At 38.4% G+C, this 22,703-nt stretch overlaps 1 protein-coding gene across 9 annotated transcripts in view; it reads left to right on the top strand.

The window, feature by feature from the left end:
* The window catches only part of ABLIM3 (actin binding LIM protein family member 3), a 163,193-nt gene that overhangs the window by 118,961 nt on the left and 21,529 nt on the right, over positions 1 to 22,703 (top strand). For 2 of the 9 annotated variants that reach the window (XM_031953687.1, XM_023506410.2), the window contains exons 8-14: positions 4,815 to 4,873; positions 10,158 to 10,229; positions 11,482 to 11,637; positions 16,861 to 16,890; positions 17,398 to 17,527; positions 20,572 to 20,670; positions 22,176 to 22,226. In XM_031953687.1, coding sequence (XP_031809547.1) covers positions 4,815 to 4,873; positions 10,158 to 10,229; positions 11,482 to 11,637; positions 16,861 to 16,890; positions 17,398 to 17,527; positions 20,572 to 20,670; positions 22,176 to 22,226 — 597 coding nt within the window. The remainder of the gene's footprint in view (positions 1 to 4,814; positions 4,874 to 10,157; positions 10,230 to 11,481; positions 11,638 to 16,860; positions 16,891 to 17,397; positions 17,528 to 20,571; positions 20,671 to 22,175; positions 22,227 to 22,703) is intronic. The other 7 variants (XM_031953689.1, XM_031953688.1, XM_031953693.1 and 4 more) reach the window with 5 other exon arrangements.

Genomic DNA, 22,703 nt, shown 5'->3' with positions numbered 1-22,703 from the left:
TTTGCTTTTTCCAACAAGCTTTTAAATGTACCAGGCCTCAGAGTCAGTATATTATTTATAATGAAAAAAAGCACCAGATTGGGGGTGGAAGAATCAAAGATCTTAGATTTGTAGCTCAGCTCTATTATATATTACATGCATGACTTTGGACAAGTGTCTCCCATTCTGAACCTCAGTTTCCCCATCCAGAAAATTGGGACATTAGATTAGATAATTCAAAAGATCTCTTTCAGTTCTAAAGCCTATAATGTAATCACCATACTCAGGGTTAACTCCTGTCCTTTGCCCAAAATTTTAAGGCTTAGGGTCAAATTTCTCTTTGGTTCACTTCCTCTCATCCCTGTCCCTCCAACTGACTTTTTTGTGATATTCTAGCACCTAGCTTTGACGTGACCCTAGAGTTTGATTGTAGATCCCAGGCTTTCATGGTCTTACCCATCCTATTACTTTCTGAGTCCTAGATGCCAAAGAAATATAGTGTAATGTGACTCCTAATGGAGACAGATGCTGAAAGAGTTAAACTATGCAATATAGCTAGTTGGCTTTATAATAGGGTATAAGAATCCAATGTCAAACCTAACCCAGAGACAGCTTTGGGGGTGGGAGGCATTTTCTTCCCTGCATTTACGAAGGGTTTGTCACCTAATAAGCCCAACCATTCTGGCTTCTGGGAGAGGGGCTATAATTACAGGGTTCTATCCCTCTCCCACACATAGAGAGTTCATCTGTCCCAGGCTCTCTCTGCCTTAGGGGAAGTAGAGTGACTCCCAAAGCATGGGGGCTGTGTTTGCTTGGCTATCTGTCAGTGCCATGCCAAGTCTGGGGGCTGTGTGGGTGGCAGGGAGGGTTGCCCTTGCCAGCAGCAGTACACGTGACTGTCATTGGCACCTCTCACTGCCAGTGTACCGAGGCCCACACAGCAACTCCCAACAGTAGAAAGAAAATCATTCCATCCAAGGCAATGGGAATGAATGGGCAGAACCAAGGAGACAAGGCTTGAGCCCCAGTTCTGCCAATAACTCACAATGGCACCTATGAAAAATTGCTTAGCTTCTCTGGGCATTTGGTTTTTTATCGGGAAAAAGAAGTTTTAGATACTAAATGATCTCTGAGGTCTTTCCTAACTTTATGCACTCAATTTTATTTTTGTTGTTGTGTTTAAAATATGGCATTTAACAGCATATATAATGTTATTTAGTATCCAACTGTATATACAGCTAATGACCACAGATATAATTAGAGGAATATATTGATTGATAAGTATAGTAGGTAATCTGGAAGTAGAAGTTATTGAACCATAGACTATGAAGTTGGAAGGCACCATAGAGAACCTCATAATGATAATTAAAATAATTTACACTGAAGGTTTGCAAAGTACTTTTAATTACATTATCTCCTTGGATTTTCATAATAACCCTGGGATTTATGATATGCATTTTGTAGATGTGGAAATTAGATCTCAAAGAAACTATTTGACAAGGGAAACATAGCTAGTGAGTGTCTAAAACAAAATTTTAATCCAGGCCTTCTTAAATCCAAATCCAATCATCTATTCACTCTTCCAAGACATTCATTTAGCACATCACTTTGCAATTGAATAAACTGAGTCCTCTGGAGATGAAGTGACTTGTCCAGGGTCCCACAGCCAATATGTTTGGGGTATGTTCGGGATGTAGAAATTTTCTGACTCCTAATCCAAGATTCTTTCTACTTCATGTTACTTTCCACTCAGCTCACAAATGAAAGCTTTATTTCTATCTATCAAGAGTATATAACCTGGGATCCATGAACTTTAAAAAAATATATATTTTGATAAAGTATCTCTCTCACTCTCTCTCTGTATATATATATATATGTATATATATATGTATATATATATATACATATATATATAATTGGTTTTCTTGGTAATCCTATGTAAGTAGCATGGTAGAGTATTGGTGTTACAGTCAGAAAGATCTGAATTCAAATTCTATCTCAAATAGTATGGTACTTAGTGTGACTGGGGGCAAATTACTTAACATATTTTGGCCTCAGTTTTCTCATCTATAAAAGGGGATAATAGATGTAGCTAGGTGGAACAGTGGATAGAGCACCAACCCTGAAGTCAGGATAACCTGAGTTCAATTCTCAGATACTTAACACATCCTAGCTGTGTGACCCTGGGCAAATCACTTAACCCCAATTGCCTCAGCAAAAAGAAAAAAAAAAAAAAAAAAAGGTGGGGGGGGAGAATAGTAATAGTCCCTACTTTGCAGAGTTGTTGTGAGGAACCAATGAGATAATATATATAAAAAGCAAACCTCAAAGAGTTAAATATAAATATGAATTAGCTATAGTTTCATTTTTATAGATTTAAAAATATGATTCCAAGAACCATTACATAGAATTCCCAATCCCTATATTTTTGTCCGCCTGCATTTTTGATTTCCTTCACAGGCTAATTGTATACTATTTCAGAGTCCGATTCTTTTGGTACAGCAAAATAACTGTTTGGACATGTATACTTGTTTTGTATTTAATTTATGCTTTAACATATTTAACATGTATTGGTCAACCTGCCATCTGGGGGAGGAGGTGGAGGAAAGAGGGGGAAAACTGGAACAAAAGGTTTGGCAATTGTCAATGCTGTAAAAGTACCCATGTGTATAACTTGTAAATAAAAAGCTATAATAAAAAATAAAAATAAAAATATGATTCCAAGAAAAGGACTATAGGCTCCCTTAGATTTCCAATGAGGCCAAAAAATTAAAAATTCCTGCTTTATATGATTTTTTATTTTCAGGGGAAGAGGGAAATATCAGACCTATGGTTTCTTTGACATAGGGAACATCTGCAAAGAAATCTTTGCTATTAATGTAAATGACATCTACTCAGTTTTATAATGTTTCCTAGGACATTGAGGGGTTCAATAATTTGCCCAAGGACACAAAGCCAGTATGTTAGAGACAAGGTTCAAACCCAGGTATTATTGATTCAGAGGCTGGATATCTAATTGCTATACCCCAGTGCTACTCCTTTATCTGTTTACAAGTATGGAAATCACAGTTTTTCTTAACATTATTACTTAGATGACCAGTAGATAAGCTCTGGGCACATGGAAAGAAAATTAGATTGTGAAGTAGTCATTCTCTCATCTTGCCTCCCAAGGTAGACCTCTATCTTTTGCAAATGACTTTGGAAGAGCCATTATTCAGAAAGGGGAGTGTCAATAGAGGCCATTTTGGAACATGCAGCTTGACTAGTTTGAGCCTTTCCTTTGGACCATTAAATAAGGTCTCTTTCAGCCCTAACATTGTATCATCTGTACAATCCTCTGAAAATCCAAGTCTGATTCTAAGTCCAGAAGACTCCAGGGTATTTTCCATATGCCAGCTGTACCTAAATAATGGATACTGACCTTCCTCATCACCCATAACACTCCCAGTCCCAGAATCTACCATAAAAGGGCCAGGAAGGAGGCAAGCTCTTTAAGAGCCAGGCTGGAACAGTCCCTACTTTGTTATGCCTCCAGAATGGGGAAGAAGCCAGAAAAAGAAGAGACAGGCGGGGTCCTTGTGTTTTATTTCTGAGTGTAACCAAAGTTCCTTTTTATTTTTTTCCTCCTTGTTATCCATATGACCTCCCTAAGAGGTCATCGGTATTCATTTCCACCATTTATAGACAAGGAAAATAAAGCATTGTTCAAGAAGTCCCTGCTCTTAGAAGAATGGAGCCATAGAAATGGGACCATAGAGCCCAAACTCTTCATTTTACAGATAAGGAAACTGAGGTTTAGAAAGAGGAAGTAATTTACCTAAGGGCATATAGAAGTTTACTGATATATTGGGAATTTAATATTGAGATGTATTGATACCCAGATTGGAGCTCTTTCAAGGATACCACACAGATGTTTAAAAAATCGCTCAAGCAGACAAATGCAAGTCTGAAATTGAACTCTCAGATACCTTTAAGCTCTGAAATTCAATGTTTTTATGTTCAAAGGTCTTTTCTAGCTTTCAAAGCATTTTCTATATTCCAATACTATATGTTTGAAGATCTCTTCTAGCCTATGACAGACACTCTGTAGTTTTGTTCTAAGCTTTCTTCCAGTACTGACATTCTATATACTAAAAGGCCTTCTGACTTTAACATTCTATGTTCTGACTTTAATATTCTATGTTCTAATGTCCCTCCCAACTGACATTTAATTTCATAATAAAAATCTGAACGGGAATTATAAAAAGCATAGAGTCCTACCCTGGAAAAATCTTATTGAACTTGAGTCAGTCCTGATTGGAAAATGTTTCCTTGGAATGGGCAAAAATTTCCTTATGATGGGCTTCCACTCCTAGTAGCATCCCTCACATAGACACTGCCTTATAGTGTCAAACAAAATAAGCCTGATCCCTCTTGCAGATGACAATCTTTCAAAATCTTTCACAGACAGTGATCCCATTCTTCCAGTAGTCTAATTTTGAAACTAAACATCCCCATTTCTGTTAGTCAACCTTGGTATGATATCATACTGGTCACTTTCCTTTGAACAAGTTCTGCTTCTTTGATGTATTTCTTCTGTTTGGGCACTCAGAATTGCTCACAACAGTCCAATTGTGGTCTCATCAGGACAGAGGACAACAGAACTATCACCACCCTCCACTTTCACATTGGAAACTAGGCTTCTATTCTTACAGCCTCAGATTGCATGAGTTGAATCAGTTTGTTGAATGAATAAATGAATGAGTGAATCAGTGATGAATTAATTGGGATGGAGAGCATAGAATAAAAATGAATTTGGACATCTCTAAATGTGTGTTGTTCTCCTGGATTGCTAGGTTCTGAGGTATGGCACCCTATCTGTAAACAGGCAGCCCGGGCAGAGAAGAAATTAAAGGTAAGCACATTTAGGTAATGCCAAATGATGGGGACCTAGAGGTATCCCTGGTTCCCCAACCACTGTCAGAATCCATGTGAATGGGTACAGCCCGCCTAGTACCTGGCATAGGTGATAAGACAGAATTCCACTCCTACTTACTAGCTCTATGAGCTGGGACAAATATTTTACTTCTGTCTGTCATCTATAGAGGAAATGAACTGGGTAAAGTCTAATTCAAGGCAAAATCTATAATGGTATGTATCCAGGGGACTCTAATATCCTCAGATTGACTCCAATTTTAGTACTCACCTCTATTTTACACAGTAGGGATGATTTAGTGGAAGCAATATAGGAGTCAAAGTATCAACTTTTGTATCCTGTTTTGATACTTAATTACTGATCACTTCCCCATCCTGGGTTCCTCCTTGCATAGGTGACATGGTAGATTAGAGATATGGACATGATTTTATAAAATGATTTGATTTAGAGATTTTATGGATTTGGAGATAGAAAGACCAGAGTTCAAATCCCATTTCAGACATTTAATAACTTTGGAGCCTGAGCAAGTCTTTTAATTGCTGCCATACTCAGTTTTCTTTTCTGCAAAATGGGAATAATAATAGATCTTACCTTCAGGGTTGTTGGGCAGATTAAGTAGAAAAGAGATAAAAATATAAAGTTCTTTGCAAACCTTAAAGCATTTTGTAAATCTTATGAATTATTACTATTATTATGGTCATTATTATCCCCATTCTCATCTGAAAGTAGACTCTTTGAAATCTCTTCCAAATTTAAATCTTGTTAAACCTTTCTGGTTACAGGAGAGTTGAAGTATATATAATCTTTCTACCTCTCCATTATTTAGTAGCCCAGCTGAGCAACTGACTTATCATGACAGAATCTGATATGACTAATAACAATCTATTGCCTGTACAGAACACTGTCTTGTTTAAAAACTTTCTCCTCCTATTCACTGCTTCATTTGATCCTCACAATAGCTTTGTAGGGAAGTTTAAAGGGTTTGGTTTGTTTTTTGTTTGTTTTGTGATAGAGTTAGAACCCAGTGCTGTTGGGCACTGGAAGGAACAGTTCAATGCCTGTTAGAGCTCACCCACTTTAAGAGAAGGATACTGTGTAGTCATGTCCTCAAAATAAGTCTAGCCAGACTAACCTTAGGCTGGTTCTCATTTGTGTTCCCTGAGCAACTGGAAACAGCTCTTGATTCCTTCTTGCCATCCTCACCAATTTGCCTCCCTGCCACACACATTGACCAGAACAGATTTTCACTAGGGATCTTGGTTGTTCCAGAAATACAGAAGACAAAATTCATCTACTTGAAGCCAAGGTCTGAGGTGCTGACCTCCAGGAGTTATTCATAAGTAAGGAGAGCACTAGGCCTGCCATTAAACACCTGAGTGGCAACTTCCTCAGGATTCCAATGATCATTTAAGTTCCCTTGCTCTGTACATACATCAGGGTATCCCCTCCTCAGCAAGACTGTTGAGAATCATCTAATTGGTCCTGTTGCTAATTTATACACTGTCCCATCCACTGTATAACCAACCTAGTTTGGGGAATGGGGTTAGAAATCATTGATCTCAGAAAAACCACAGTTCTGACAAATCAGAAAATTCAAAATCTGAGGCAAGAAAGACAACCGGATCTAGAGAAAAGGGACTTTTGTTTGACACCTATTTCTGCTTCCCTTAGGATAATTCTCTTCTTTGGATTTTTTTTCTCTTCTAAAATGAAGAGATGGAACTAGAGGATTCTAGCCTCAAATCCTGTAATCCTATGACTTCTTTTCTAAGCTCCCCTTCTATATGAAAGAGCCACAGCAGTGGGAGCCTCCATTAACATCACCCATGCTGCCTTGTTGAGGGACCAGTTGTCTGAGTATCCACCCAATGACTGCCCAGTTCTCTTTCAGTGTCTCTCCTTGGAGGAGCAGTTGCCAGACCCATGTGTTTTTGGGAAACTAAAACAATTGCCAGTGTATGAGCCATCCTTACAGTTGTTCCCAAGCAAATATTTTAAGTTGTTATATCACAAAATCATTCACTAAATAGTAATGATATTATATGTCATTATATAGATGATATAACCCAAAGAAATCTTTGGATTGTTACATCATAAATTTTCCATTTAATAGTTATATATATATATATATGTATATATATATATATATATATATATATATATATACACATATATGTATATGTATATATGTGCGAATTTAGCGTTAGGGTTAGGGTTAGACAGTACTCATACTTGAATTTTCCTGACTTCCAGTCATAAATCCACTAGTTACCTGTTAGTACCTCAACATGAATAGAACTAGGATTCATGGAGCCTTTTTCAATAGAGAACAAATTCTAGTACATAGCTGATTCCAAGCTACAGAGACTCAGTGACAAAACATGGGTCTCTTATCCAATGAACAGTCTATCTAGATCCAGAGATGCCCATCATCAGGAGATTATTCAACAGAAAATGAAGTCTTTGGGATACAAAAATTCATCAAGACACTCACTAAGGCATGGATAGGGCTGCTGCTCATATCAGTGGAAAAGCAACCTTATCACTGAAACCACAAATCCAAGAAGCATGGAAGGAAGGAAGGAAGCAAGAAAAGGAAGGAAGGAAAGAAGGAGGAAAAGAGAGAGAAAAAAAAAACAAAGAAAAGAAAAGAAAAAAACTTCTGATGTCTCATCTTAGTGTGGAAGTAATCCTCTTGTGCTCCTGAAGTGCCTGTACCAATAGCATTCCAACTCTGGGAGATTTTACCAAGTTGGACAGTCCCAGCCATGAATCATATGACTATTGTCTGAAGGATAGGCTAGCTGTCTGAAGGATAGGCTAGCTAATTCTAATACCTGGATCACCACCAGAGGGTTGGCCACCTAAGGACAAATTCTTAGGCTCATAGTAACTTTTGAAGTCATTTGCTTATGTGTGAAGAGATTATGATCTGTAAGGAGTACCCTTATCTACTTGGATTCCAGACTTTTATAAAGTATTAAATATATCATAAGGAATATGTATAGTGTAAAATTACCACTATGTTTATTCATATTCTATATGTTTATTATATGTATAGCTAGGGAATAAGCATTAACTAATTTAGTAAAGGTGGTGGTAGTAGTGGTGATGGGGTTAAGGTGATGATATTAATGATGATGATGAAAATGACGTCTCTTGATGGTGTTTTTAAGAATTTTAAAAGTACAGTTCATTTTCTTCTCCAATCAGTCTTGTGAAGTAGGTAATGCTAGTATTATTATCCCCATTTCAGAAATGAGTAAATTATAACTCAGGGAGGGGAAGGGAGTTGGCCAAGATTTTACAGTGAATATATTGCAGATCTAGGATTCAAAATAAGATTTCAGGGTTACCAATCTTGAGCTGTTTTTGCTGATGGATAGAATTAATATATTGTTGATTGATCTGACGTCATAAGGTTAACCTAAAGTCATTTGATCTTTTTATTAACATGAGGAAGACCTCACTAAGCATCCAGTGATAAATTAAGAATACAATCAAATCTAAATTTTCTCAACAGAATATCCTTTCATTTTAACTCATTAATATTTAGATATTGATAAGGATAGGGATCATATTTTGATAACTAGTTGTTAATGATAGAAAAATGCAGGAAAAATATAAAACTAGATCCAAAAGGTTCTTAGTAATATCTCAGATTTTCTAGAGGATTTCAACTTGGATAAGCCAGGATCCTTAGGGAGGAATCTAAAGTAATGATCTCCAAGTATTCTTGAGTACAATCTTAATTGTGTACATGCATTTATTTATAAGGTATATGGCTATATTAATAATTATATAATTATACATTATGGTGTACATATTATAATTAAACATTATAAAACATACAAAATCCAGAAATTTAAAAAGGATTCAATAGAGATTAAATAATATTTGATCCTAGAGTTAATAGGGAACCATTAAAGTTTATTAAGTAAGCATGTGATATGAAAAGATCTAGATTTTAAGAAATTGTTTCCACCCTGTGTGGCGGCTGATTGAAATGGAAAAACATGAGTCAAGGAGATCAATTCAGAGGTTATTGCAATTTTTCAGGCAAGAAGTGATTCAGGGCTTCAACTCAAGTGGTTACTTTGTGAGTAGAGAGAAGAAGAAACATGGCAAAAACTTTGTGGATGTAGGTGGTGCAATGGATAGAGCACTGGGCCTAGAGTCAGGAAGACCTGAGTTCAAATTTGGCCTTAGACACTTACTCACTATGCGACTCTGGGCAAGTCATTTAACTCTGTCTCAGTTTTCTCATCTATAAATAGGCTGGAGAAGAAAATGGTAAACTCTTCTAAGTGTCTTTGCCAAGAAATCTCAAATGAGGTTACAAAAAGTCAGATATAATTAAACAGCAAACTTTAAAAGAAATAACACATTTTGGCAAATGATTAGATCTGTGGGGTAAGAATGAAGTCTCCTCAGTGACACTGAGATTTTGAAACTGGGTAACTGGAAAGATAGTGGTGCCCTGAACAGTAAAAGAAAAGTTAATAAGGGGGATGGGTTTGAGGGCAGAGATAATGTAATGAGATCTATGATGCAGACTACAAATCATCTTATGCAGTTCGGTCCCACCAAATATGGAAAGGAATAGAGAAGAGGGTCTTGTTCATCAGCCTCTCTCCCAAAATACAAACACAGCCAGGGATCACCTGCTGTAGGCAATTGAAATGATCTTGAAGAAAGGATGTGTGGGTGGTTGAGGGGTAGGAGGCAGATCATGATATTACTTTCCCAATAGTGCAGGTGCTGTTGCAGGTGTGTGTGTGTGGGGGAGGGGGGCTGTGCACATTGGGACACGATTGCCTTGAGGGACTCATAAAAGCAAAAAGGGGTAGAATGGTAGTTTCCACTATGAGGGGGAAAAACAAGTTGTGCTGGAGTCAACTTGTATTGGTTAGTAAGAGCCAATTTTTAAATTTTTCATGTGAACATTTATTGGAAATTGGCAAATGCTACAAGGAAGGGCTTAATTTATTGTCTTGTTGACTGTCTAGAATTAAGAAAGTGATGGAGAAATGTTAATAATGCAGAGTAAACCCAAAGGTGTATCCTGTTTTCAGTCATTTGTTAAATAGTTACCAGCACACTCCTAAAGAACTAAGTAGCAGGATGAGGTACACAACCCATCTTCCTACCCTTCAGCTAGTTGATTATTTGCTTCATCAAGTAAGACTATTTGAAGACTATTGATACAGCATCTCTGTGCTATTAATTCAAAAGCCCTCACTCTTCTCTTTTCTTCACACAGCACAGGAGGACTTCTGAAACTTCCATCTCTCCACCTGGCTCCAGCATTGGGTCTCCCAACAGAGTCATCTGTGTATGTATCCCTTCTAGAGCTCAGATGTGACATCCAACCAGCCCTTTTGTGTCGCCTAGGGCTTTTGTCTAGGTTGTCAAAAGAGGGAAAAAGGAAGTGGTTTGAGGACAATGATGGTATTATTGGCAAGATGGCAAACAAATTCATATACTTCACAAAACTCAGAAGAGATAAGCTTAGTGTTAACAAATACTTCAGATCTACGGCATAAATATTAAGTTTTTGCTATGTGCTATGCCCTGGGTATACAAAAACAAAGCTCCTACTCTCAAAGAGCTTATAAATCATCACTTCCCATCTATGGACCTCAGTTTCTTGATCTGTAAAATGAGGGAGCTAGACTATATAATCTCTAAGGTCCCTTTTAGCTATAACTTGTGAATTTTTGTTAAGAGCATTTGGGATAAGAGAAAATGAGTTTCAGGAATAGGCTATAGATATGGGGGCCAAACCAGGGAGTAAGATGACACAAGGTAGAATGAAGTAAAGGTATTACTTTCAAGTGAGACCAAACAGAGTTATGTTTATCATCTTTTATTCTTTGTGCTATCCAAATCTTTTAGGGGCCCAAAGTAGTCCAAATTTGTGATATATGGGAGAAAGGGACCAAGCTAGTAAATTTTCTGTGGGCAAGAATTTAATAAACTCACAGACTTGGTTTATCCATATTTCTAGAATATGAGCATCCCTCCATAGCCAAATACACATTTGTCTGTTTTTTTCCCCCAATAGTACCCTACTTACAATTATCTCCTTAAATTCTTTTTTTTTTCATTTGTTTTACAGCCTTCTTTAAAAAAAAATTGTCCCTTTCCAAAAAATAGTTCTTTTCATTCCAGTACAGAACCATCCCCTATAATAAGTGAGAACAATACAAACAAATCAATACATTGAATATATCTGAAAATGTATGCCTCATTTTGCATCTAGAGGGTCTGCCATCACTCTGCTAAGAAGAGAAAAGCATGCTTCATGTTTAATCTTAATACTTGTTGTTCTCTGTCCCAAAGTCCCTTCCAGCTCTAACATTCTTTGTTTTAAAGTCATGCCTACATGTCTAGCTCTGGAATTTTGGAATTCTGCTCAACCCTTCTCTTCTATCTCTGAGGAGTCCCTGTTGGAAATATGCTCTGGCCTTTCTCTTTTAGGACTTCAGCATGAACCAGAACCCTCACTTCCTCTCTGCTGTAAGCACTTAACTTTCCTTTTACCTTCCTTCTATTTTCCTGTCTCTGTCTCTCCCTTTCCTCAGGCCAAAGTGGATAACGAGATCCTTAATTACAAAGACCTGGCAGCTCTTCCCAAGATTAAGGCTATCTATGAGGTCCAGCGCCCAGACCTCATTTCCTATGAGCCCTATCACAGATACACCTCCGATGAGATGCTGGAGAGATATAGCTATGGGGAGGTACTACATCTCACCTTATTCTAAGGGGGTAGGGAAAGATCCTTAATATCTGATGGTGTTATGTAAAGCACATTAGATTTGGAGACTGAGGTTATAAACTCAAATCCCAGTTCTGCCATTTAATACCTTAGTAACATTAACTCTTATGCTCCTATGATCTGAAGTGGGATAGTAATATGCACCAGAAGCAGAAGAGATTGGGATCCAGGAAACCTGAATTTGAGTCCTCATTCTGCTACAGTCTATGTGAGTGTGACCTTGGATAAGTCACTTTAATTCAAAAATAACTGAACAAATTTTATCGGGCGCCTATTAAATACAATGCATTATGTTATATGCTAGAGATACAGTGACAGTTACAATTACAAAATAATTTTACCCTCAATGAGTTTATATTCTCTTGAGTTTACATTATCCAGAGATAAAAAGACTAAGAAATAAAAGGTAATTTTAGAAGGGAGAGAACACTAATGACCGAGAATCAGAAACAACTTCCCACAAAAAATAGCACCCACCAGAACTCAGCCTAGAAGGAAGACAAATGTTCTGAGAAGCAGAGATGAGGGAGGAGTGTACTCTAACATAAGAGGCAGCATGACACAATGTGGGAAATAGTACAGAGAGAACAGAATGAATAGTAAATTTAAGAAATAGCTAGTAGCTTAGTTTGACTGGATCATAGAGTTCATGAAAGATAATGTCAGAATGGAAAATAAAATAGTAGGAGCCAGATTGAGAATAGCTTTAAATGTCAGACTGATAAACTTATATTGTACTCTAGAGGCAATGAAGAGCCATTGAAGATTTTTGAACAGGGAAGTGATATAGTAAGACCTGCACCTCATGAATACATAAATGAAAGAATGAATAAATAATATTTTATAATATAGCCATAATTTGTAAAATAAATAAATGAAAATATTCTTTTGGAATCTTTGAGGTGAGAAAAGAACCAGGAAAAACTTCTTACAGAGAGTGGGCTTTGAGCTAAATCTTGAAGGAAGTTAGGGAAAATGAGACATGGAGATGAGGAGGAAGAATAAGGTGAGGATGTGATTGTGGGAGTGGGCAGAGAAGGAGACCAATTAGGCTACTGCATATTGCAGTAGTGCAATACTATTGAACTACTAGGCTACTATAGCAGGAAGCAGCAAGAGCCTGGGTCCGAACTAGTGTGGCTCTATGAGAAGAAAGAAGGGACTATATATGTGCAAAGTGTCATGAAGGTAGAAATATGGAACTTACTAACAAGTTACATATGTAGGATGAGAGTAAGGAGTTGAAGAGGTCACTGGGGTGCTGGGAAGATGGTGGCACCCTTAACACTAGTTTAAAATTCACAAGACAGGAACTTTTGGGGAAAGATAAGTTCTCTTTTGGATTTGTTGAGTTTGAGATGTCTCTGTAATATCCTGTTCAAGATGTCATGACTGTAACTGAGTGGAGAAATTAGGACTGTATAAATAGATCTTGGATCATCTGCATCAAGATGATAATTCGATCCAGTAGAGCAGATGAGATCACAAAATAACATAGTTTAGAGCAAAAAAGAAAAGAAGCCCAAGACAGAGTTTTGCAGGATATCCACCTTTAGTGAAAGTAACATGGATAAAGATTCAGAGCAATTGAAAAGAAAATAACTAAGGGAGAGAATGGGTCTGAAAGCCACAGAAGGTCACAAAATTTAAAATAAAACCTCTCCAAGAGGAGAAAGAGGTCAACAGTATCATTAAGAAGAATCAATATTGAGGGGGGAAACTATTATTTTTTGTAATAAAAAAATCACTGGTAGCTTAGGTACAATACACATTTTTCAGCTTGGCATTTAAAGCCCTTTTACAACCCAGCTCAGATCTGCCTTTCCAGACATTCAATATTCCTTCCTGTCTCAGTACTTTGCGACTGCTTTGGGGTACCTGGAGGCTTCCCCAGAAGAAGCAAACCAGCCAGTGATGCTCAAAGTAACAAGACTTTTGCTATGAGCAGATTTACTTCACATAAGCAAAGGCAACTAACTCTAGGGATTAGGGTGGAGTAAAAACAAATGAGGAAGAAAAAAGGGGAAAAGAGGCAAAGATTTTGCAGACTAGAGGCTTTTTCTCGGTAAACACACAGCTAGAATGCCTGAGATAGCAGGCTACACAATATCCCTGCCTTGGAGAGATGATCTTTGAAGGGATAACCTGGTAACCAGACTAAGTCAGACTCTGGGTCACTCTTTTTTTTTTTTTTAAAGAATGAAGGCTATTATTAGAAATAGTTTTGCCCAAGTCTATGCCAATAAAACTGACAACTTAAATGAAATAAATTAATATTTATAAAAATGTGATTGGGTCACTCTTTGAGATCTATTATGTAGAAGGATGAGCATCCTGATGGGACCTATAAAACTGGTTCCACTGGATGGAATTTTCATTGAGTTAATAGAAGGATCAGAAAATAATATTTAGAGCTGAAAGGGACTTCAGAAATCATTGAGTTCACTTTACTCATTTTACAGATGAGGAAACTGAGACACAGAGAGGTTAAGTGATCTGATTACAGGAACAACAACAGCAATGTCTAAGCAAAACTCAGACTTGTATCTTCCTAATACCAAGACCAACATTCTGTCCAATTCATTATGATGCTTCTTCCTAACAATTAAAGCTACCTAAAAATGGAAGAAAGTTCCCTGTTACTGGAGGTATTCAAGTAAAGACACAATAACTACCTGTGATGGGTACCATGAAATAAGTAATGATATTGGAATTAAAGAATAAATATATATATATATATATATATATATATCCACACATGCATACATGTATAAAATATATGTATATGCATTGCATATTATAGACATATACATACATACATGCTGGTTCTTCTACTTACTACTTGTGGAATTGTGGGCAAATCATTTAACCTTACTGGACCTCAGTTTCTTCATTTGTAAAATGACCAATTGGACTTCATGATCGCTAAGGTTGTCTTCCAGCTCTGACTGCTAAGATCCTATGACCTCATGACTTCCACTCCATCCTGCATTGGGGGGCGCCGTAAGAGTCTAAACACCCCCTGGATTTAACTTATCAATCTAAAGTGATCCCATCAAGAAAAGAATATCCAAGATCCCCAGCCTATTAAGACTCTTGATTTGAGCAGATATGACCATTATATATCATGGGAGATGGTAGGCATTCTGTCTGAAATCTTAGGAAGTCTCCAGAGCAAACTGGCTAAAGCAAGCAGTACCTAGCCCAAGATGGCCCACCCAAGATTGATTAACTTCCCTAAATAAGAAACCAAAAAGGTCCGGCTTTGCAGCATGGGGACAGTCTATCTTTGAACCCAGACTTGACATCCCATTCATTACTATGATTTCCTAGAGCATTACAAGTAAGGGAATACTTAAGAGTGAAAGGGCCTGACTGTCACAGAAGAGGCAACGTGTCCTCTCAGGAACCTTCCAACTACTTTAGGAATGGCCTGTGATTGAAGCAAGGACTATGGGAAATCTGCTGATCAATCAGAAGGCACATTCAGGAATGGATTGATATTTGTCTCCTCGAATGAAGCATTAACTTGATTAACAAACCCAAGAAAACAAATCAACATGATGTAGTGGCAAGAAAACTGAGACTGAAGTTAAAAGACTTAAGTTCAAATCCTGGTTCTGAGATACCCCGCTCCCACCTTCTCTTATAGGATATCAAGCAGCTAAATGTCATTAGGCCTCAGTTTTCTTCATATGTAAAATGACTGTTATTACAGGAACCACCTGCTAGTGGCTGCTGAGTGTTATGGGAGCCATCTGCTAGTAGCTGCTGGGGATCTAATTCTGACCAGCAGAACAGATCCCTTCACGTGAGAGGATGACAATGATACGAGAAAACTGAGAGGCAGTTGCATTTTCTGACCTCACTCCTCTTCCCCCTTGCCTCCAATTTATTTCATTCCCAATTCACAAGTAACATCTGTGTCAGTAAAGGCTAATTTGCAATTCCTTTGAGTGTGTTATGATTCACAAATCTGGGGGTTTTCGGAGAATCACTTAGGTGTGGTTCTTAACAAATAATATTCATAGTAACTACCAATATTATTATTGTGGGGGAGTATCCAATATACTGTGTAAGTGAATCAGCAGAACATATGGAAAGTGATGGAACAAATGAGAAGAGTCATTTTGGGTAAATCTGCATGGTCTAAATCCTAAACTAAGGATAATATAGTCATATAGTTGATGATCTCAAAAGTCTTTCCTATCTCTAAATCCAGGTCCAGCCCCATATCCACTGTATACTAGTTAGAGCCAAATAATCTTCCAGAGTCATTCACAGAGGTTCTTCTCAACCATTTCAACTCAGTTTCCCAAATATTAATTTAGTAGTATGACCAGTGGTATGATGGGCCAACCTGCTGCTAATATGTTTGAAGGATGTACAAGATTTTGTTCTAGGCTAAGTTGGAAATACTAAGGGGAAAATAATTTGACCTTTATATAGCTTACTATATAATGAGGTAAAGCACATGCATATGATAAATATGATCTGGTTTGATTCCATCTAATCTAATAAATAATTGTTAAGAATCTATCATGTATAGAGCTCTATGTTCATTTACAATAGGATTACAAAGATGGAAAAAAATGATGTGGAACACTGCCTGCCCTCAGGAGCTTACAATGCACTGCAGGAAATATATGTATCAAATAAAAAGTAGAATGTGATATTTGGGCAAAGGAAAGATCCAGACAAAATGTTCTTTAAAAATTTAAGGAAGGAGAAAATACTTTCAGTTGAAAGAATCCGGAAAGGTTTTAGAGAAGAGCTAATGCACAAGATGGGTCTTGAAGCAAGAGAAGGATTTCAGTATGTCTTAGGTAGGCATACCAGTGGCAGAAAAGATTAAAAAAATGATAATGGAGAATAAACAAATAGTCCATCTTGGGATGAGTATTGTGAATGTAGTATGTGAAAGGAAGTCATATGAAATAATGGTTGGATGGTTTGTTTGGAAGTCAGTTTGTACAGCACTTTGAATGTCCTACAAAAGAGATTTCTCTGAGGTTTAGAACCCAACCTCCTAAGGGAGCTGCTTCTAGGAAGGATAGATGAACTCTGGGAAAAGAATAAGGCACTTTCTTCTCAGGGTCATATAATCACACTGTAGTCCATTCTCTATGTTTCTCTTTCTTCTTTTCCTTGCTGCCTGGATATACACTACTGAACTTCTCCTAAGTCGATGGGAACCTTATCACCATATTCCCAGGTAATTCCATAACCTGCAGGAAAGACTTGACCCTATATAAAACCTTTAAATGGGTAGTTCCATTATCCCTTTCCTATAAAAAAATTGGAGCAGTGACTTCTACATAGGTCAAAGACTTTCCACTCTTCTTCCTTACCTCCTACAAGATATGATGAGGTATCTCAGGATGGAGAAGGTCAATGACTTATGGGTTCCCTAATATTCTCATTCTTACCAGATGAACTTTCTTCAACTTTAGGATTGACTAGCACAATTCCATTTTTCAATGATCATTGTCCTCAGAGCTACCCCTGAGTGAGCAAGAAAGACCTAGTGTCACTACCCTGCAGGTAATAAATATGGGCAACTTTTTTTCTGATTGGGAGCCCTAAGAAGAGCTTGGAAGTTCTCCTGTCCTTCCCTGCTTTCTATATGGGTTAGATTACTGGACAAAGCACCCACTCTCCATGGTATTGGTGTCCCCTTTCTGGTCATAATTTCAGGTAATGATTTTTCTCCTTTCTTTAGGACATCTTTGAGAGTCTAGACCTCCGGCAGCGACGAGCCTCCAGCCCAGGATACATTGATTCTCCAACTTATAGCCGCCAGGGCATGTCTCCTACCTTTTCCCGCTCACCCCACCATTATTATCGCTCAGGTAAGATGGACTGAATTTCATCTAAGATACTGGATTTCAGGAAATTCCTAGAGAGGACCAGGCAGGCTTTCCACAATGAATTTATTTCTCTGCTAATCTCATTCATAATTTTGTCTTTGAGGTCCTTAGTAGTTGGATGAAAGAATGCCTCGAGGTTGACTGACTTCACTGAAGGGAAAGGTCTTTGTCTTAAAAGTCAGGGTATGCAGGTTTAAATCACATAAAACTTGTTATATGATCTGAGGGAAGCTGATGATTCTTTCTGGATGTCAGTTTTACTCTCTATAAAATGAGGTGGTAGGACTAAATATCTTTAGATCCATGGTTTAGATTCAATCCTATGAGTCTTCTGAACTCCTGGGAGGATCTGCTGAAAACTGAGATGCCTAGGAAGACTTGGATTTAATTAGGAAAATTTGAATTGAATTTCTTGATCATAGGTAATTAAAGAAACTTTCATTTCGTCTCATCTAGTCCCTTTATTTTACGGAGGGGGAAACTGAGGCCCAGAGATAGGCAATGACTTGCCTAAGTTCACATAGCTATTATGTAACAAAACCAGAATTTGAATCCAAGTTATAAATCCATTACTTTTTTCACTATATCATGTTTTCTCTCATTGTAATCTCATCCCTAGATTTACACTTTTATCATTCACTTGAATTCTAGACACTTGGAAACTTCACATTACATTCATTGGTCCTGTCCCCCAAAAGCTCTATTGCCCTGACCAAGTATTTCAATACTATTATCTGTCCATATGCCCTTGTCACTTCCCACAAAACACATTTTTGGCCCAAGCATGTTTGGTAAAATGATTTATCAACAAATGGAAAAAAATGTAGGTATGCATTGGGTATGGTAGACAGAACACTGTTCTTGGTTAGACTGTTGAACTTGAAGTCACAAGACCTGAGTTTTAGTCCTGGCACTTACTATTTATGTAGTGTTGGACAAATCATTTAAGTTCTTTGGGCCTCAGTTTCCTCATTTATAAAAAGAAGAGCTTAGACTAAATGACTTGCCTGGAAGATCTCTTTCAGCTCTAACATTATGAAACTGTGGGCTCTTATCTAGTTATTACTTTATGTACTGTATTGGTCTGGCTCCACCACTAAAGTCCTCCACAAAGGGATGGAGGAGTTTCAAAGCTATCAAAGATTGGGGGAGTACGGCATAAGCTCTAGAATGTCTAGAATAGCAATGGACTGTTTGTATCTCTACCTAGAACTAGCCTAGTTAAGTTCAAAATATCTCATCTTCAAAAGTTTAATCATCAGGGATGCTTTTTATTCAACCATAGCAACTCAAGAACCATTTTCTTAAATGTGGAGGAGACTACCATGTTGTATTGCCCGTGTCAATGAAATCACAGATCTTTGAAATATTTCTCTTGAAGTACAAATCACCTTCAATATATAGAATATTGCTGTAAAATTATAGCTATTGGGAAAGAAAAAAATGTTTAGGTATATCCTGAGAAGAACTGGAGATTTTTTTTTCTGAAAAAGAGAACAATAAATTAATACATTGTTACTGTCTTAAAATATTTAAAAGACTTCCTCATAAAGGGGAATTTTTTCCCTCTATAATACAAAAGGATAAAAAAGCTATCCTTTGATAGGATCTTTGATACAATACTTGGAGGACTGTAGTATAAGTTAAAGGAAAGAATATTAAAAGTTATTATTAGGAAGATTTCCTAACAATTAAAATTTCCCTGTAGTGAAATGAGCTACCTCCCAAGTAAGGAGTTTCTTGAAGGTCTTCAAGTAGGGACTGGAGGACCACTTGTTAATCGTGTTAGAGGGAATTCCTTATGAGTTTGGACCTCAAGTGCATATTTTCTGAGGTCCTTTCTGATTCTGAGATTCAGTGATTAATAGAGTCAGGCTTAGTACAAATTAGATTTGATGAGGAAGGCAAGCATATCAATAGGGTCTGTATACCTGGGGATAAATATATTCAGTGCTACAAGAAACTAATTTATCAAGTGAAGCAACTGAATAGGTCACAAAATTATTCACAAAAAATATATCTGCCTAGTTTTGATCTGAATATCCCTACAGTTTTGCCATAAGACTCTAGTGCCAGAGGTCCTCAAACTTTTTAAATAGGGGGCCAGTTCACTGTCCCTCAAACTGTTGGAGGGCTGGACTATAGTAAAAACAAAAACTTTGTTTTGTGGTCCTTTCAATAAAGAAACTTCATAGCCCTGGGTGAAGGGGATAATTGTCCTCAGCGGCTGCATCTGGCCCACGAGCCGTAGTTTGAGGACCCCTACACTCTAGTCAGACTAACATTCCTTTTGGCTTGAAAAGACCAGTTTTCTTTCCTTGGACCCTGTTCTCTTTCCCAAAAATTCATTCTTTCCCTGATTTCTGACAGTCTTTGACCACATCCAGACTCCTGCTTCCTTGGCCTTAATCTGTTAATCTATTTTAAATCTACAGTACAATTTCAGCCATTAAAGGACATACCCCACTTTCAGGCTTCCTGGGATCCTGACTGCCTCATTGCCTGGGTCATTTGACCCTCCTTCATTCAGGGATTGACAGTTTGTCATCTGCAACAATACTATTCCAATAAATTACAAAGATGGCCTGGTCACAGACCTTCATACATTTGGTATTAAAAACCCTAGGGAATGAGGGAGGGGGAAGTTGCAACTGAGGGGATGGGATTAGAGATCAAAGGGAGGGGGCTGCGAGTCTAAGCCACTTTTCACAGTTGACAATTATTCCACGGTGAGCACGACTAGAGTCATCGACCTGTACATGGAAACAGAGTCAGATTTGTTTCCCTGGACAACATGCATGGGAGGGAAATCATGCTTTCCTGCTCTGCAGCTGGACTTGGGGAATGGAAATGCTTCATTTGTTCCCCAAGGAATGTCCTCACCATTTCTGTGTCACCATGCCCTCACTTCCCCTGCCAGTTCACGGCTTACCTAACCACCTGCTGACTTAATGCCTATTCCGTTCTCTCTGTGCCTTTCTTCTCTTCTGTGACCTCTGTGGCTCTCCTGGGCCTCTGCCCTCCAGGTGCAGAGAGTGGGCGGAGCTCACCCTACCATAGCCAGTTAGACGTGAGGTCCTCCACTCCAACCTCTTACCAAGCTCCCAAGCACTTTCATGTTCCAGGTAGGCGGGCTGCAGAAGCCCTGGCCCGTGTGCATGCTCGGTGGGGTCTTCATGAGATTCCGTGTTTACCTGGCAGTAGCTCTGCCAAGCCAAGGAGGCCTCCTTCCCTTAATCAGGCCTGGGGATTACCCAAACCCTCCCCTGTTCTTTCCCTTCAAACTCATATGTGACAAACAATCAGTCTCAGCCTTCACCCTTAGGACAGTCAATTTCATTAGGATAGGAAGGGCACTATAATCCATACCACAGGAAGAACAGCAAATGCGATTGGGATGTTGAGGCAAGAGAAAACTTAGGGACACAGGTCACTGACTAACCTGTGAAAGAAGGATTCTGTGGGGCCTTAGCACTTGTAGGAAGGGAGATTTCAGCTCAATATGAAAATTCCTAACAAGGAGAGCTGTTGGATCATGGAACAGATATCTTAGGCGGCAACAGCCTGTGAGAGGACAAGTTGAAGCTGAGGGTGGATGACACGTTGTCATGAATGCCACAGAGAGATGTCTAGGTGAGAGGTTGGACTAGAAGCCCTCCAGTTCTAAGAAGCTAAGCTTCCCACTGGCCTCCATCCTTCCAAGAAGCTTGGGACCCAGTGACCTTGGATAAGCTTCTTAGTTCAACCTGAACAGCTCCATGTGGATAGCTCTACTAATAATTCAAGAGCAACCTCACTCACTAACCATGTGCCTCCCCTTCTCCATCTCAGAACTTGGGATGAGCCTCTCTAGGGGTGTGCTAGAGCCAGTTTTTACCAGCTCACAAGTAGCGTGTTGTTTAATTTTCAGTGTGAACATTTAAAACTCAGAAATTGGCAAACACTATGAATCAAGGTTTGGCTTATTGTCCCGTTGATTGGCTAGAGCAAGTGATGGACAATATGTTAATGATGATGATCAAACTCAAAAGTGAGTCTCATTTTCAGAGCCAATTACTAACCATTTACCAGCACACCACTGGGCCTATCCTACTCTCCCTGGGATCCTTTCCAGCCCCATAAATCCATGCCTTTCCACAACTCCAGAATCAACACTGGAGAACAGCATGAGATAGGAATGAGATGTTAGTGATAAACCCAAAATATAGGATCCTAGAGAAGAATAAGCTGTGGGCATGGGGAAAGGGCAGTAGATACCTTAACCAATGCATTCATTCTGCATGGGGTCCATGCTATGCATGCTCACTCCATACCTTGGACCTTCATCTCCACCCTCCTGGGCCTAAGATATGTTCTACCACCAGTCTGACATACTCTGATGAACCCATTGCTCCTCCTCTCCCCTCCCCACCCTGCATCCTCACAGTGTCCCTCCTTATTTGATTGCTATTTGAGACAAAGTTGGAAATTTAATTTTGGAAAAAGTCTCCCCAAAAGGGGAAAATGGTAGTCCCTGACTTCAGGTGAGTAATTAGATCCTCTCTGTTCAGACAAATTGACTTGTGTTTCTTCCTTTGTCCTTTTCCTCCTTTTCTCCTTTCCCATCACCTCTACTTCCATCAATGGGCAGCTGCTGGAGAAAGCAACATCTACCGGAAACCCCCCATCTACAAAAGACATGGTATGGTCTTTGGGAAGCCAGGAGACTTAGAGAGATTTCTGGAGGGGTAGTTAACAGATACAAGATTCAGCGTGGGTTGGGAAGATGGGGCAAGAAAATTTGCACTCATGTCCCTCCCTCCAAATAAAAATCATACATATTTGAAGATTGCTTTAAAGTTTATAAAACACTTTAAATTGAATTCAAAGCAAATACATTAAATGCTTATTGTGTGAGATGAAATGTTATAGTAACGGGGATACAGAAACAAACAAAATGAAAATTTAAAAACCCACCTGAGTCTCTGCCTTAGGATAGCTAACTTGGTGGAGGAGAGGGCACAAAATTAAGTAGATAGATATTTAGATAAAGCGGGAGGGGCACTAACAAGTGAGAGAGAAAGGAAAGGCCTTACGGGAGGTATTCCTTGAATTAAACCTTCATAATAATACTAACTAGCATTTATATAGTACTTTTAAGATTTACAAAGGAAATGGT

Source organism: Sarcophilus harrisii, chromosome 2 (genome assembly GCF_902635505.1).
Source record: "Sarcophilus harrisii chromosome 2, mSarHar1.11, whole genome shotgun sequence".
Taxonomy (NCBI): Eukaryota; Metazoa; Chordata; class Mammalia; order Dasyuromorphia; family Dasyuridae; genus Sarcophilus; species Sarcophilus harrisii.
The sequence above is the reverse complement of the archived record's forward strand: the minus strand, read 5'-3'. Positions and strand labels throughout refer to the sequence as shown.